Source organism: Polistes fuscatus, unplaced genomic scaffold (assembly GCF_010416935.1).
Source record: "Polistes fuscatus isolate 324 unplaced genomic scaffold, CU_Pfus_HIC Scaffold8, whole genome shotgun sequence".
Classification (NCBI taxonomy): Eukaryota; Metazoa; Arthropoda; class Insecta; order Hymenoptera; family Vespidae; genus Polistes; species Polistes fuscatus.
Window position 1 is genome coordinate 5,822,650 of NW_025113162.1, and position 16,308 is coordinate 5,838,957.

The 16,308-nt window shown below is 30.8% G+C and overlaps 6 protein-coding genes across 15 annotated transcripts; 2 read left to right on the top strand and 4 right to left on the bottom strand.

Annotated features, from left to right (window-relative positions):
* Positions 1 to 967: 967 nt before the first annotated feature.
* Positions 968 to 6,120, bottom strand: LOC122524588. Of its 4 annotated transcripts, none has more exons than XM_043646904.1 (8): positions 5,794 to 6,120; positions 5,150 to 5,203; positions 4,694 to 5,019; positions 3,830 to 4,429; positions 2,842 to 3,673; positions 2,571 to 2,625; positions 2,425 to 2,454; positions 968 to 2,089 (listed from the first exon to the last, which is right to left on the bottom strand). In XM_043646904.1, exons 1-8 carry the CDS (start codon positions 5,809 to 5,811, stop codon positions 1,212 to 1,214), a joined length of 2,793 nt encoding a protein of 930 aa, XP_043502839.1. In that variant the 5' UTR covers positions 5,812 to 6,120; the 3' UTR covers positions 968 to 1,211. The 4 variants fall into 4 exon arrangements, with proteins under 4 accessions (XP_043502839.1, XP_043502838.1, XP_043502840.1 ...); XM_043646903.1 differs by having other exon boundaries at positions 5,150 to 5,242; XM_043646905.1 differs by lacking the exon at positions 5,150 to 5,203 and having other exon boundaries at positions 5,794 to 6,119.
* A 321-nt stretch (positions 6,121 to 6,441) lies between these two features.
* LOC122524590 (speckle targeted PIP5K1A-regulated poly(A) polymerase-like) lies at positions 6,442 to 10,232 on the bottom strand. 3 transcript variants are annotated; one of them, XM_043646909.1, is made up of 6 exons: positions 10,215 to 10,232; positions 9,253 to 9,636; positions 8,809 to 9,133; positions 8,636 to 8,721; positions 8,263 to 8,553; positions 6,442 to 8,177 (listed from the first exon to the last, which is right to left on the bottom strand). In XM_043646909.1, exons 3-6 carry the CDS (start codon positions 9,063 to 9,065, stop codon positions 6,715 to 6,717), a joined length of 2,097 nt encoding a protein of 698 aa, XP_043502844.1. In that variant the 5' UTR covers positions 9,066 to 9,133; positions 9,253 to 9,636; positions 10,215 to 10,232; the 3' UTR covers positions 6,442 to 6,714. The 3 variants fall into 3 exon arrangements, with proteins under 3 accessions (XP_043502844.1, XP_043502842.1, XP_043502843.1); XM_043646907.1 differs by lacking the exon at positions 10,215 to 10,232 and adding an exon at positions 9,944 to 10,054; XM_043646908.1 differs by lacking the exon at positions 10,215 to 10,232 and adding an exon at positions 9,797 to 9,829.
* Positions 10,092 to 10,530, top strand: LOC122524594 (protein PET117 homolog, mitochondrial). The gene is made up of 2 exons (XM_043646918.1): positions 10,092 to 10,283; positions 10,348 to 10,530. The coding sequence occupies exons 1-2, from the start codon at positions 10,192 to 10,194 to the stop codon at positions 10,484 to 10,486; spliced, it is 231 nt and encodes a 76-aa protein (XP_043502853.1). The 5' UTR covers positions 10,092 to 10,191; the 3' UTR covers positions 10,487 to 10,530.
* Positions 10,509 to 16,068, top strand: LOC122524593 (protein lin-52 homolog). 3 transcript variants are annotated; one of them, XM_043646916.1, is made up of 5 exons: positions 10,509 to 10,646; positions 10,844 to 10,921; positions 11,018 to 11,116; positions 11,193 to 11,402; positions 16,009 to 16,068. In XM_043646916.1, exons 1-4 carry the CDS (start codon positions 10,616 to 10,618, stop codon positions 11,327 to 11,329), a joined length of 345 nt encoding a protein of 114 aa, XP_043502851.1. In that variant the 5' UTR covers positions 10,509 to 10,615; the 3' UTR covers positions 11,330 to 11,402; positions 16,009 to 16,068. The 3 variants fall into 3 exon arrangements, with proteins under 3 accessions (XP_043502851.1, XP_043502850.1, XP_043502852.1); XM_043646915.1 differs by having other exon boundaries at positions 10,561 to 10,646; positions 11,006 to 11,116; XM_043646917.1 differs by having other exon boundaries at positions 10,561 to 10,646; positions 11,024 to 11,116.
* Positions 11,325 to 12,951, bottom strand: LOC122524592 (venom protease-like). Of its 2 annotated transcripts, XM_043646914.1 has the most exons (7): positions 12,764 to 12,951; positions 12,482 to 12,690; positions 12,298 to 12,406; positions 12,025 to 12,206; positions 11,860 to 11,958; positions 11,629 to 11,801; positions 11,325 to 11,544 (listed from the first exon to the last, which is right to left on the bottom strand). In XM_043646914.1, the coding sequence occupies exons 1-7, from the start codon at positions 12,949 to 12,951 to the stop codon at positions 11,440 to 11,442; spliced, it is 1,065 nt and encodes a 354-aa protein (XP_043502849.1). In that variant the 3' UTR covers positions 11,325 to 11,439. The 2 variants fall into 2 exon arrangements, with proteins under 2 accessions (XP_043502849.1, XP_043502848.1); XM_043646913.1 differs by having other exon boundaries at positions 11,325 to 11,801.
* On the bottom strand, positions 13,325 to 16,045 carry LOC122524591 (PI-PLC X domain-containing protein 1-like). Of its 2 annotated transcripts, XM_043646912.1 has the most exons (7): positions 15,958 to 16,045; positions 14,952 to 15,491; positions 14,628 to 14,885; positions 14,343 to 14,551; positions 14,046 to 14,250; positions 13,691 to 13,961; positions 13,325 to 13,613 (listed from the first exon to the last, which is right to left on the bottom strand). In XM_043646912.1, exons 2-7 carry the CDS (start codon positions 15,031 to 15,033, stop codon positions 13,373 to 13,375), a joined length of 1,266 nt encoding a protein of 421 aa, XP_043502847.1. In that variant the 5' UTR covers positions 15,034 to 15,491; positions 15,958 to 16,045; the 3' UTR covers positions 13,325 to 13,372. The 2 variants fall into 2 exon arrangements, with proteins under 2 accessions (XP_043502847.1, XP_043502845.1); XM_043646910.1 differs by lacking the exon at positions 15,958 to 16,045 and having other exon boundaries at positions 14,952 to 15,700.
* Positions 16,069 to 16,308: the final 240 nt, after the last annotated feature.

Here is a 16,308-nt window from a genome sequence, read left to right on the forward strand (position 1 = left end):
CTGTGTCCAAATCCACCAACCAACGTTTGCCTTTAGTTACCGTTGTTCGACTATTTTCACCCAATCCCTGACCTCGACCAATCGCAACCTTATTTGACTTTTTTCTCGGAGCTTTCCTATTGGCTCTTTTTCGATACAGCTAATTCAAATGTTCCATTCGAAATCACTCTGATTTGTCCGAAAACGTGCTACGATATTATTCGTTGAAATGTCGATTCAATTCGAATCGTTCGTTTTGAAATATATGCTGTAGCTATGTCGATTATCGGGTTCTCCAAATAAGAGAATGAGAGATTTTTCAAATTCTATGATGGATATATTGCCGTTAAAAAATCAATAATATGCATTAATAATATATATGCACAAATAATATTTAAATAGCATAATGGTAAATGAGACAATATAATTTCTATCGGGGATCGTAATGGCAGATGAAATGCATAGATCATTTTGGGTTTATGTGTATATTTGAAAAAAAAAAAATCTTTTCATTAGTTAAAAAGTTTTCCTTATCCCTTGCACGATATACGGATAACTATGAAAGACGTCGATACAACCAATTTTTTGCGATAAATATACGCAAAAAAGGATTAAAATAACATCGTTCGTTTGTTTCACTGGCATTAACAATTTGAAGACTTTTTGTCTTTAGTAAAAAGATATATACATTTATGTATTAATATGTATAAATCATTATGATTACATATACATATACATATACATATACATATACATATATACATATACATATATATATACATATACATATACATATACATATATATATATGGATATATATATATATGTATATACATATATATATATCCATATAAAAAATCACAAGAGTACGGCAAAAAACAGATTGCGATTCGATGCTTTTCGTAGGCACCGTATTACAGTATATTTGTGCGGAGGAAATTAATAATTTCCCCTTTACGCTTGCACTTTCAAAAACTCATGCACGCACTTTGTTGACGGGTTCAATTTTTATTTTTTCCGCGTACAAAAAAATGTTTACACTTGATTCGTCGGCCGAACGGTATAGTTAATCGTATATATGCGATGACTTGGTATTTTTTGTAAATAATGTACATACTGATTTGATAATACCGTAAACTTATACCGTACGTCGAACTGTGTATTTTCTGTATTTTCACAAATATAATTATTTCCAATATATTTAGTTTACTACATATATAATCTATAAGAAATTAGAACTTCTGAAAAGAGCCACGTCCACGTCTACCTCCCGAATATTTTCCTCTCGTTGTATTAGATTTCCCTCGAAACGGTCTTCCTCCTCCTCCTCTTCCACACCAACCGATCATTTCTCTTTGGAATGTAAATATTTCGTCCGAATCTTCCTCGGAATCCTCGAGTTTCATTGGACTTTCACCCCGACTACGATCACTTCTGGTCTCGCGAAAATCGTCAATGGTCATCGAACGCTTGTAACTCGGTGAATATCTATCATATTGTTCTCGAATTGGTCCCCTAGAATAACTATCTCTACTTCTCATAGGGGAGTTTCTCGATGGATGTTCCGGCGAAGGTATGATTTCGAAATGATGATCCCGATCGTGGGATCTTCTATTAGGTGGAGACAATGTTCTCTTCCACGGGCGTTTTTGAGACGAATTGGTCAAACTCCATCTCAAGTCGTCCGCCTCTCGGGGTTTATCCCGCGTCTTCCAATCGAGCCTATCCATGATAGATTTTCTTTCTTCTTTGATCCCATATTCAATGTCATGTGGATATACTTGCATTTCAAAATCAACCATATCGACGCGCGCTTCCACGAATTTCGAATCTGTTTCAATTTCTTCTGTTTGACAAATCTTTTGATGCATCTGCATGGATTGTGTTATCAACGACGTATCGTATTGTTGTACCTCTTCTTCCTCCCAATATATTTTGTTCTTGCCTTTCTGCAAGAGTATAGAATTGGAAGGATATTCCTCGTACTTGCTTTTAGAGTCTGCCTTCTTTGGATCAAAGAAAAATCTACCCTTCATTTTCAAACGTGGATCTTCGATTGGAAGTTCACGTAGTGCGTGCTCGCAATGCCGTAGTATTTCTGGCTTGAATCCTACCATGGAAAAAACAAATTCCACGTACAATTAATACGAGAATATATTGGTCGTTTTAATATTTTAGTTTTCATATCATTTTCATGCTTCGTGAGTGTTTCTCACAGAGAATTAACGATCACGCGTGAAAATGAGTTGTTACACTTCACTTCGTTTTTCTTTTACTTTTTATATTTTTTTTCTTTCTTTCTTTCTTTCTTTCTTTCTTTCTTTCTCTTATACCATCTTTTGCATATACCATTAACGTATAAGCAATAGCAATGGTACTTTTCACTTTTCAAAACACAAAACGCGATTAAAAGCACTTTAATATCATTAACATCAAAATTCTCACCTGGATATAAGACTGGAGGACTAGACGAATCTAAAGGATATAAAAAAGAAAATGCAACGATATTAATATCATATGTTAAGTCGCACAAATTGAGATTGGTTTACAAATTCTTTAGGATACAAAATAAAAAAAGCTCATACTCGCACCTTTAGCAGAAACAGACGCTTCCAGTAGACTGGACAAGCTGGTCTTTTCAAATTGCTGTAAGTTTAAATTTAAAGTGATAAATTAATATTATTTTCTGGATATGAAACAGATACAGATTTAGTCCAAGTAATATACATAAGTGTGTTGTATAAATGAATACATTGGAAAAGGCACTGTTATATAATTAATGCAAAGAAATAACGATTTCACGCTTGTCGACAATTGAACAAATAAATAAAATATTATTGCTATGATACATAAGGTGTTTACTTTGGTATCGGAGATGACTGGTGGTTCTGGAGTCTTCAAGCGTTCTTCACGAGCCTGGAATCCATTATGCGAGGATAGCAATGACCTATGGTCTTTGTAATTTGATGATGGTGAAAGGACTACAGATGCATTAATAGGCTTATTGTTGGATGACTCTAGATGGGAAACAACTCCATGTTGTGGCACATATCCTCCCATGACTGATTGATCCATTGATCCTGGTGCAGGCACTGGTTGTGGCGTAGTTTGATGAGGTGTAGGACGTAGGGTTGTTCGAGTTCCTGATTGTGTTGACATAGTATTCGTTTGTACAGTATTATGATTGTACATTACAGGGCCAGAGGAGTAGTGAGCAGGTGGTATTGAATGTAAAGGAGCACCATCGAAGCCCATAGGTGGTTGTGATGATGAAGGAATATCAAAATTCATAAATGACTGCATTCCTGATGACATTGATAACACAGAAGATGGTGGTGGTGGTTGTGGTTGTTGTGCTGGTGTCGGTGGTCCACCCTGATGCATATAAGGCTGAGACAATGGTCCTCGAACTTCTGCCTCTTGTGAATATATAGATGCATTCATAATCGGTGATATTCCTTCCATCGAGGATGCTGGGATATACGTAGAATTAGACATTATAGCTTCATTTCGCAACTGCCTGGCAAGTTCATTGATGAAGGGTGATCTTTTCCTGGTGCGTCGTTCCAAAGATCTGCTACGAGTACGACTTCGACGTCTTGGACTGTATCTCCTATTAATCGGCGAACGGGACCTTCTTCGAAAACGTTCCATGCTGCGACTTCGTTGCCGATCACGAGATCGACTTCTTCGTCTTGTGAATTTAAAGTTAAAATATAAATTTTTGTCCTTTAGTCTCGAAGAATCAGCACTTCGAGGAACTAATCAATACACGTGTGCTTAGTCGCGTATCGCTTAAGATCGCGACTAGTTAAATAGTATGTATAATAGAAAATATATATTCTCTTACCGTTCTTGCATTTCCATTCTTCTTTTATGTCGTTCGGCACTCCATCTTCTATCTGCACTTAATCTTCGTTCCCAACTTAATCGTCTGTACGGACTTCTTCTTCTTTCTGGTGATAATAAAAGAGGACTTCTACGATCACAATTTACTCGAGGAGAACTTCTCCTTCTTTCTGGGCTCATTCTGAAAGGACTTCTACGACGAATAGGACTCAATATTCTTCTGTGCGGACTTGCTCTGAATCTATCATAACTTTTTCTGCGTACTGGACTTAATTTTATTCTTTCTTGACTTCTACGACGTTCTCTACTTTTTCGAGTTCGCATTTGTACTCGTTCCTCATTTTGTTTATCAGTAATACTTTGAATCGCTTCGCTTTCCGTACCAGGTGGTACTACATTGTCTGAATCAAGTAAATGTTTTATAGCTTTTTCTTTCTCTGCCAATAGTTTACTCTCGTTGTCCCTTTTCGTACGCATTTTGTCTCTTTCTATATCCTTTGTACTTTTAGATGGATCTCGCCGAGTTTCCTCACGTTTCTTTTCCTCTCGTTTCGGTTTCTCACGACTGTAAGATTGTTTATGTTCCTTCCGATTGTGCTCCCTATAATTATTCTTTCTATCACTTTTTGTCAAATATCACTGGTTGTTACAATATAATTGTGATATAACTTCTTTCTTAATACAGGTGCAAAAAAATAATAAAACATGTATTAAGTAAAGATTGTAGGGGATGATACAAACGATTATCTACCATATAATTTGAAAAAATATTTTTTTAAATACCACAAAAGCAATACAGTAAAAAATTAAGATTAAACATTATAATTAAATAAACATGTTTCTTAATAAAATATGAATTTTCTACCTAGTTATTTGTTTTTCTTCGTTCTCTTTAGCTTGAGATTTTTGTTCCTCACGATTCTTATCTTCCTCTCCTTCCCACGCATCGACAACATTGAGACCTTCCATAAAATCATCACCGAGAAACTCTTGAAGTTCTTCATCCGGTATTTCCTTGAGACCTTCAATGGCACGCTGTACATCTTCAGTCGTTTTTTTGACGATAGACTCTTTTTGCACAATAGAAGATTGTTCTTTTTTCAATTCGCTGGCTTTATTATTGGTCTCTTGTTCAATGGTCGGTGTGTGCGATTCTTCCATTTTGGTAAGATCACTCATTTTGCTTAAAAACTGTAATTATTCCGAGAGGTTTCATTTTGTTATATATAGGAGTATACAGAAAGTTCGTATATTTTTGTAAGTTTCTTAGATTTATTTTAATTTAATTTTATACTTAAGACAAAGGCAGGCAGAACGTAACTGTTATAAAACGTGGTGTGTACTTATTTACAATAGATATAAAGTCCAAGAATAACTGCATAAAAATATTTACATCTACAATATTCATTAAGCACTGTAAAAATACGTTTTTAAAAGGAAAATTAGGACACGTAATTGCAAAATATACCAAACGTTAAATATTTCACGTTTCTCGAAGAGGAATATTTTGAAATTAGAATTTAATTTGTATTATTTATTTATATATATTTTTCACATTATTAACTAAGCGTAGAACCCATTGATAACTCGTTACTCGTTGCTGAGCTAAATTTCGGATCTCTGAATCTGTTCAACTATTCATGCATTTTACATCGTCAGACATATTTATTTTTTTGATAAGCTAAATAAGAATTTAATGCGACTCAACATAAATATAACATGCTTTTCACTGCTAAAAATCAGAACAATCGTAATTAACTCATAGCCGAAGATATATCTGTCTTTATTTTGTTTCTTTGCTGGATTAATCGATATTGTTTTTATATATACCTATCTTTATCCCAACGATGACATTAAATTCAAATGAAAAGTAATGATATATTTGAATAACAATTGAAAATCTATTCTCTTCCCTAAATTTTAAAACACTAATATCAAGTAGTTGAAATCCGGAGAATTACAAACCACGAATGCTTGACGCATTACTAGTCCACCATCTTGATTACCAATAGAAAGAATCTAACTAATCGACTTAAATGAACTAGTGTTTAAATAATTGGCGCCAAATTCCTTACTTCCCTTCATAACTTTATGTATATGTTGTTGTTGATATTTTGAAATAACTAACTAAATCCTGAAATATTTATACTGACCTGTTTAAATATGAAAGAAGACAGAATTATATATTTCAATTAACAAAAAGTAATATATGAATTTATAAGAGGCCAGTAGTTAATATGTAAGGTTTCCATGATTTAATTAAATTATACGATTTAACGCTGACATGTACACTTAATTATTATTATTATAAATAATAATTATTAACTTTTTACCATTAAATTACTTATGCGTTATAAGAGAGGATAAAAGCTTTTATTCATTATAAATAGATTAACTTAGATTTATACAATATGAAAATTTTAAATTGCAAATGATACAATAAAAATTCTGTATTTCATAGCTTCAAGTACGATCGTCATACGCAAACACTGATACAGTTCTTTTCTACTATCGCTTATTTACACTCATAACATCTTTTTTTATGATCTGTTCCTTAGTAATACATATTTTTTCATTGAGAAAACAAAATTTATCCCAATATTTAAATTCTTTCGAAAGAAAGAATTATTATTTTTATGTGTAGAAAAATAATTTATTAAAACTAGAGATTAAGAAAATAAGATTTTTATGCTTGTTAATAGCTCACAATATTTTGAGCTCCATTTCATTTAATTATTTGTTCAATGGATTAATATTATATTTAGAACTGCAACAAAATATGATAAATGCTGTCAGATATTTTGGTCCTTCTTTTGCATTTATCAAATTTTAAATATTTACTTAATAATACAATCGATCATAATAGGTACATTAGTTACTAATGTCTTATATATCATTTAACGTAAGTTTATATCTCTTCATATGCGCTAAAGTTTTCATAGTAATTTTTCGCAATTTGGAGCCAATGAAATTTCCACAATTTTTAAAAAATTTATTTTTCATTTTATCGCTTTTTAATACTAATTGGACTTGCACTGGATTATCTATCTTTTCGAATATACAAATAAAGTCTAATTTTAATGGTTTGTACTCTTGTCTTTTAGAGTTCTTTTCTACAGCAACATCCGATATGCTAATTTCTTTATTTAAAGGGCTCCTACAAAGATCAGAACTACCTGTACAAGATCTTCTATTAAGTAATGCTGAGTCATTTCCCGTACAGTGCAACAAAAGCTTTTGAGGTTTTCTTGTATGTACATCGGATAAGACTTCAATTTTTTGTTGTTTAGTTTCATTGTCAGCAGAAAGAACTGTTACTTGTAGTTTGCACACTTTCTCAAAAATATCTTTCACAATATTGAATACTATAAAGTACCAATTATCCTTTTTATATATTTCTTTATGAACTATGTCCTCACGAACTTGAAAATTATCTGGTAAACCCACATCTAAAGATGATTCAGACAATATCAATATCACTACCATAAAGTTATCGACATCTTCTTTGTAGTCGTATGTAAGTAAATTTTCTAAAAGATTTTTGTAATTGTCCTCTTGAGATGATGTACAGATTTCTGCGCTTATTTTGCAATTTTTTTGAAACAATATTATTTGTTTTGAATATGCAGAAGCTATATTATTATGATTTAATTCAATTGGATCTTGAATACAAGCAAAATTACCAACGCTAAGCTTAAATTCTTCTTGCATTGCAATTACCTTATATCGTGTCATATAATCTGGCAAATTGGAAGTTTTAGTAAATAATTCTTTTGTATGTGCTATGCCATCCCAAGGACAAATGATATTTCTTTTGAAAGGAAAATTAGCATAGAATTCGAAAAAACCTGTCAGAAGTTGTGGAATAGTGCTATAATTGGTAATCGGTGGTAATACTGTATTTTCATCAAAATTTACTTGCCAACCATCAATAATTATAGGTTCACACGTTTTTTGGAATTCCATTAAAGGTGGAAGTATCCCTATTTCTGGTTGTTGTAAATAAAATATTATTAATAATAATAATCCATAATTTGATATTTTCCCGCTACCTGACATTTCACTTTGTCTTCCCCAAAATTTAATGAGAACCATTAATGGTTTTATTCTTGTGTCAAGTGAAAGACAGTGTTTTATAAGATTACTTTTATATATACCAAAAGCATTTTTAAATGAAATATCGCAAGAAACCTTATTCGGAACATAATAACATTTTATAATAGGAGTTTTTGCCTTTAGTATTGGTACTATATTCATAAATATGTTATTCATCTTGTACATTACATGTTTAACTTCTTTAAACACTTTTTTCATTGTAAAAGCACCATTTGATTCACATATTGGCACACCTAGAAGAAATGTAATTAATTGTAAAATGTATATTATTTATATCTCACCGTAATTTAAGCTTATTAATATGACTTGTAAGTTTACCAATATTCATATAAATATCCAAATCGCATTCCTTGAATCCCAGTCCCATCTGTGTGGATCCAAATCTATATGATCGACAATTTGGAAATACAAATGCAAATGTTTTATCTAAAAATTTACAGATGGATTCATATCGTGCCTCAACTTCTGCATCACTAAGCAGTACTGTATTCAAAAATGTTTCAAGTTGACTTTCAAATGTAGTTTCGTTATTGAATATACTCTTTATACAATCCAAATCTATAGCTTTCGTTGTCTCCGCTAAATGATTCTCGGGAACTCTTTTTGACTCTTAAAATAAATATTTCATATTATTATTTAATACCATTTAATAAACGAATGTAAAGAAGTATATATAATATACAAAACATACCATTATTATAAAATATTCTTTTCTGAATATTTAATTTTGTATTATGCAACCAGACTGGATTTTTTAATAAATATTCTGCAGGTTCTCTAATAAAGGGAAGAAAAGAAGATAGTATACTACAAGTATTAAACTAAATAATTAATGTAAATTAATTAATCAAATTTTTCTTATACCTATTTTCAAATTCAATAATAACATAATTTTGTCCAATTTTGTGTTTTGCAATTTGTCCATATTGTTGAAAATACTTTACTATTGTATTTTTGGGAATCATTTTTGGTATAGAAGAAACAAATATAGAATTTTCGGTAATTCTTCTCTGAAATTCTTTAAATTGATACTTTTTTAAATGTTTTTGGCCGCTTAAATGAATTTGGAATTCATGATTATCCCTTAATTGTAAGGAACAAACTTCACAATAATTTTCCATTTTCTAATAGTTTTATAATAGTACAATTCATATATAATGAAATATATATCTCGTACAGATATGTATCACTAAAAATATTAAATTGTTTCATTAAATGTTCTTTATTTTCCGTATTTAATTTAAATTCAGTATCTCCTTCTCTTTTGCTTGAGCTTTTAATAAATATTTTTTATACTTTTCTTATTACCAAAAGAAATGATATCAAACAAAGTAATTCTTCTGATTTTATTTTATTCCTCAGAAAATAGAATGCAATGTGATTATACCAAAACAAAAACACTCAAATCGCTCTGACGGTATTTTTTTTAGGTTAGAAAGCACCAACAATGGCTTAATTTTTCACACAAACACTTTTCTTCTTTTTAAAATATAAATTTATAATGTTCATCGGTTTCTACAAATCTTTTGATATCCTTCAAAAAATATTTCTGTAATTATTCTGATAAAAGTTGATCTGCTGATGTAAAAGCTTCTTTGTTAATCCATAACGTATTTTATCACAATTCAGCAAGAACCATAGTTTATTTCTAACTATGGTTTATAGGTAGTCCTATAAGGCAGAATTTGAGTCCTATGAGGTAGAAAAATATCATAAATATATATAAATCATTTTTTGTCATCTGCTTTCTTTCTTATAATAATACGATTATATGTGATATATGAATATATATAAGTAACAAAAAATCATACTAAATCAAACTGTTATAAATTTTATATATATAAATATTTACATTGCACATATTTGAAGATATACACCATCTTTAATATTTTGGTTAGAACATCAAAAGCTAAAGATAGTATAAATATGTAAAAGTAAAACTAATCACCATGTTCGTGTAACAAATAAGAAATAAGAAATAAGAAATAAGAAATAATACCGTTATCGTGTTGATTGAAGAATTAATGCTTGAATTATTTTCTTTCCCGTATTACGTACTTAAATATCGACTTTACACAAACTTTATACCACAGCAAAACGTAAATAACGTGTTAATCGATTAGATTGGTAAGTATCGAATGTTCGATTGTTCTTATTTTCGATAGTTAATATTCGACATGTGTTAACTTCTCTCGATAACTATTATAAGAATTATTATATTTAAAATAGATAATATAAAAGAAAAGAATGTCAACGCTTGCTAAACTCACTTTTGGAACGTGTTGTCTATTATCTGGTGGTATAATAGGATACGTACATTACAAACAGCAAGATGACAGGTAATATTAACTATTAATGTGTTTTGTCTATTGGAGGTTACATGAATTTATTTTACTTTCTTAGAAAACGACTTCACGAAGGTGTATTGCGAGATATCGAACGACAGCAGCGCCGAAAAATAGAGAACATCTATATTCTTCAACAACAAATTGATTTGACGAGAAAATTACAAAAAAGTGTTAGTAGCGAAGACAACTCTTAATATTTTATCGATGCTTTTAATAGAAATAAAAGGTCAATTAAAAACGTGTATTTTTATCGACGACAATTTCCATTTTCCATTTCAATTTTTTTTTATTTCCAATGTTATTTGTTATTAATCTTTAACAACATGGCAACGGATGAACCTGTGGATCAAACTGGTATACTTTTTTAAATCAATATTTTTAGTTTTCAGTTAATATTTTATTATTAATATTAAGCTATATATATATATGTATAAGATTATTAATTATTCGTAAATAATTATTTATTATCCGTAATTAACGTTATATATATTAAAATCCCAAAGTAAATGTATTAACCCTCTAATATTTATTTCTGACCTTTCTACTAACAGACTTGACTTGCGTCGAAGAAAGTCTTATGAGTTTGGAAAAACTAGACAGAGCATCGCCAGACTTATGGCCAGAGCAAAGTAAGTTAATTTTACATAATTATTCATTTTACCTATCAGGTATTGTTTATTCATTATAAAAGCATAAAATACCATATATATTAGCGACCGATGAAGTTCCAGGTGTAAACGAGTTTGTAGCTCAAAATTCTCCTCAGTTAGAGCCAGCTACTTGGGCATCTGGATTAACTGCGGATGATATGAGTCAGTTACACCGTAAGTAGATACTGAACCGATATAAAAGTTCAATTATACATACCAGCACGTATTAAGATGATTCTTTTTTTTAAAGAATTGGGAAATTTATCTATGACAGGACTTATATCAGAAGTCAAAAAATTACACGATTTAGCTTATCAACTTGGCATGGAAGAGGCTAAAGAAATGACACGTGGCAAATATTTAAATATATTTAAACATAAGCTATAGTAGAAGTAATCATTGAGATTTGGAGGGAAACAAATTAATGTAATATATGTATCTGTAATAATTAGGTTTTAAGGTAAATATAATTGTTATTATTTATATATATAAATTATTTAAAGATTTTCTAAAAGCCATCTCGTATATTTTTTTACATCCACAAAAACCACCGGTAAATTTGATTTGTCATCACAGTTGGTGCCATAGGATAGAATTCCTACCTGGAGATATAAAGCAGATAAGCTAAAAACCTTGCCTTTATATATTAAACGTATATGTTTATGAGTAAAAAATAATTGATGTACCAAAAAATAAGTATCACTATATTTGTACAATAGGGGACTTCCATTGTAAGCTGAACAAGGTTCTGTTTCTCCACTAGCACACAATTCTACCGAGTATCCTTCATTTAAAAAGTCCAAGCAGTTTTGTTTAGGTAACAATACCATGTTTAATTCTTGTTGCATAGTTAACATATCTGAAAACAATGTTAAATATTTAAACAATGATTACTTTCTTTTGCTTCCTTTAAATACCTTTTTGATTCGATAATCTACCCCAGCCAATCAATACAGTATTTGAACCTGTTCTAATATAAATTTCTTTGGGTAATAGACAAACAGGTTGTGCTGTTACTGTGTACAAAAAATTTATATTTAATTATAAGAAATAAATTTTTATTAATTTAAATGTCTATTTACCTTCAAAACGAATAGGTCTTTCTAAACGAATTAATGCTATATTATTTTCAAAATTGTCAGCACAATAATTCGGATGTTTTATTATGTAGGATATATTATAATGTTTAACTTTATGACCACAAAATAAGGAATTACAATCAGGATCTGTTTCGGTGTTAAATTCTCCAATAGTTACAACATACCTATTTAAAAATAACGATTAAACGTTTAATTCATGCAATTAACTCTTCTTGAAGTGATATTAAATATCTAAGGATATATTCAATTGTATACAATTTGTAAATTTGAGAATTAGCAAGAGCACAAGAAGCTGTTGTTACTACTGCTCTTTCACTTATAATTGTACCACTACAAGGATATTTGATGTGTCCTGTTTGCAAATCTACAATCAAAAGAAATAGAATTGAAGTTGAAATTTTCAATTCATGGTATTTCAAATGATTAACAGTGTACTTACTTATGAAACCAATTCTAGCTAGGAAAGGGTAAGATCCAAAATTATTAATGTTATTTTTAATAAGGCTTTTACCACATTTATAATACGATCTTGATTCTAATAGCGACCTTATGTTTTCTTCATATAATATTGGATTAACAGGATAACTTATTACATCGCAACACACTTTTGGTCTTAATCCTGAATAATCGCATATCGATTGACGAAATCTGTAATCAGGTTTATAAGATTTGTATACTTTTTCTTTTTTTTTGTTTGCTAATAGAGATGCATCAAATATACCTGTGTATTGGAAATTCATTCCTTTTCATACGAATCGCTATATCTGGACAGTATTCAAGAAACGTACACTGTTGATTATTTTGACAAAAAAAGGTATTGCCAGTACTTATAGTTATTTGAATCAAGAGAAACACAGTTACAATCGATATACATGTCATTACATGCATAGATATACCATTAGCTAACATTTTAACTTTTTATTTATTATTTCAACTAAGGAATTGATCTCTGGTAAATAAGTTTATTTTTTAATCCTACAGACAACCGTTATTACCCGTGACAAACGATGAACTGATATCTCCCAATGTACGAGCACGACTTAGTATTTCTATTGGTCTCCTTGACGGTATTGTTATTTCTTCTTCCGCCGGAAATTTCTTTGTCACGTAAAAAGTTATACACGTATTATACGATTCATCTTTTTTTTTTTTTTTTTTTTAATGCGAGATTAAACGAGGGAAAACAGGAATGAGCTAATAAAACTAAAATCGTTGATAATAGAAGATGACAATGCAACAACAAAAAGAACAGGGATTATCTATACAACTAATTAGTTCACAGTTTGTGAGAAAATATCAAATGTAAAAATTGTGTAGAATTTATTGTTCATTAACAGTTCGAGTTTCGTCTATCGTTCCATTCGATAGAAGTCTCTACGATACCAGAACTTCTTACGAAGTCAACAGCGACGATGTTAGCTGTGTGCTGCCATTTGGTGGCATACCAATTGGTGACATTGGCATTGACTCTATCAGCCATTTGGCGAAGACCTCCCAATCTATTCCAAATCACGTCCCATACATTAGGAGTTAATTCCGCCATCGCGGATCTTGGCGTTATTTTGTAGTCCCTGAAAGGAAGATATCAAATTATACTTTAGAATAGTCCAATCAAGGGAGAAAGATTATCAAGATAAAGGATTTTTACCGAGCATTCGATGTTTCAATACGATTAAGATATCGATATAAATCATCGATAGTTTGAACGTTACCCCATTGATGCGTAACGCAAGGCCAGAGACTCTCGTACAAACTGAGTACTTGTTTTTCATCATAGCCAATAATCAGTCTCCTTTTCGAGGACCAAATTGTATTTAATGTTGTAAGCCAACCAGTTCTATAAGGTAAATAGTAATCTGCAAATTGTTCCTCCAAATATTTAACGAACTGTTGATGTACGGATATATTTTGTTGAAATCCTATTCAAAATCAGACGAAGTGTTCAGTCAAATTGTTTCATTTTACGCTTTACATTAAATACTTTAAATATCAATGATAATTACCAACGGGAAATTCTTGAACGTCGAATATCACGATTTCCTCTGTATTATTGAGAAATAATTTTACTTGTTCGATGATAACTATTAATGGTATTAGCCGTATGATTCCATGATTACCCCACCAGATTTCATTCGTGCGTGGATAATATCCTACTCTGATGTCCAAGTATCGTACCCCGTATATCAATTGCGCGAGTACGTCTATGTCCTGAAAGCTATGAAAAATCTCGAACGTTGCCCAAAAATCGATAGTACCTAATTAAAGATTAATAATAATTGAATATGTGAATTTTTCTTCACCTGCGTTATAACATATTTATCAATAATGTCCTCTTCAGCAGCTAGTTTGTGGATCGCGTAAGATGCCGAATCGTGAGTACCTGGTAAAAAGATTTTATTCATTCTAAGAGGACCTAAAATATCTTTTCTTTCAGCCATCCAATTAGGATACGTTTTAAGACAATTCACTTTCCTCAGGACACCGTTCCTCAGCCAAGCAACGTAATACTCTAAATATAAAACACAGTTAACTCTTTAAACTCGTCAAATTGATTGAAAAAAAGACATCTTTTTGTTAAGACGTACTGAGACATTGTCTTTGATAGGTCAAATTTTTAGTAGGTAGATACTCAGCCTGAATTCCTGTATTCTTTATACCACTCGACGATTTAGGTTCCAAAATAAAAATCGGTTCTAATCCATTCGTCGGATCATTCGAGTAAAGTGCGATCCTGTCGCTATCCGATCGATACTTCGGATGATTCCAATAAATTTCCAGTTCACGGATCATTGATTTTGACATCATCGGTGAGATAATTAAGCTCACGTGAGAATGCTGAAAATCTGATTGAACCGAAGTTTAATCGAATATTTTTTTTTTAATTTAATAATGATTTAAAAATTAATTACCATCTCCGTTGTTCGAGTTACACGTTTTACTTGTCGTTACACCAAAAATCATGAAAAAGTATAAAAGAATAGATACAATCATTTTTTCCCCTTTATATGTTTCCTTGATCTCCTATCTATTGAAACTTGTTCTATTCGATTCGTTATTAATGTTTTAAGTATCAATCGCGTAACGTTCAACCGCAAGGAAAGTGTTCCAAAGCAAAGTCTCTTTCTTGAATACTCGATTTCGTTAGAGAAACTTGTATCGTAAGATTTAAACGACACTTATATTCCAACAAGAGGAGCAAAGAGACTAAACTCTGTTCTTCTCGAGTTCCAAATTCGTTCGTGAAAAATATCAGTAGGGATCCTCCCCTTGATTATCTCTTTTTTTCTTTCTTTATTTTTGTCGATGTTTTTTTATTATCCATCAAATTAAGTTAGTTGTCAGTCAGTCGACAAGGATAACTTTGTTCGCGTGATTCCTCAAGAAGACTAACGGCGTGAGATCTACTTATTAGCGCGGTTACGACAACCAGAATATAACGTCTTGAGTTTCTATTTGAAAATGGTAGACCAGTTACATACCACGATTTACGTGATGACAAAACTTAATTACATTCTTTGCAATCGTCTTTGAAAAAAAAAGATATCAAATGATTTTAATATTATTTATTTATCATCCGTAAGAACAAAGAGAGATATCGTGTCGCGTTGCAAGAATCTGTATTTATAATTTGATATCTACTGATTCTCCTCCGATTAATGAATCTTACGTAACAGAGTATCTAAAAATAATTACCTCTTCGTTAAGCTAGATTTTTGTTTCTTTTTTTTCAACGATAATTTCACATTTCAATCTTATTTGCAATTATTTATGTTTCGATATACGCAATACGAATGTAAAATTTACGATAAAGAAAAAATGTCTATGACCGAAATTAGAGTCTAAATGTCTTCTTTTTTTTTTCTCACAAATTTCGATCCTTAATTAAAATTTAATAAATTATTTTTAATTACTTACTAATTACCAATAAGAATTCTTACAGAGTTCTCATCGTTATTCTCTTTTAAGGATCAACGTGTGCGCTTTGCAACTCTGATGTCGTCGGCATTACGCGGTTGCATTGAAAGAGAAAGGAAAAAGGAAAATGAAGGATGCGAGGTATATATTTCCACAAGAACGTTTCGTTAAGAAATATTATTCACAGATGAAGGACTGGTTAAACATAATATTTCTTTTTTTTTTTTATATCGAACGAGAAATAATTATCGTAATAAAATAAATGTTTTCGAAAAAAGATGAAAAAAAAAAAAATAGAACAAAACGAAATCCACTTTGAAAGAATTTTGTAAAAGCACAATGCCACCACAT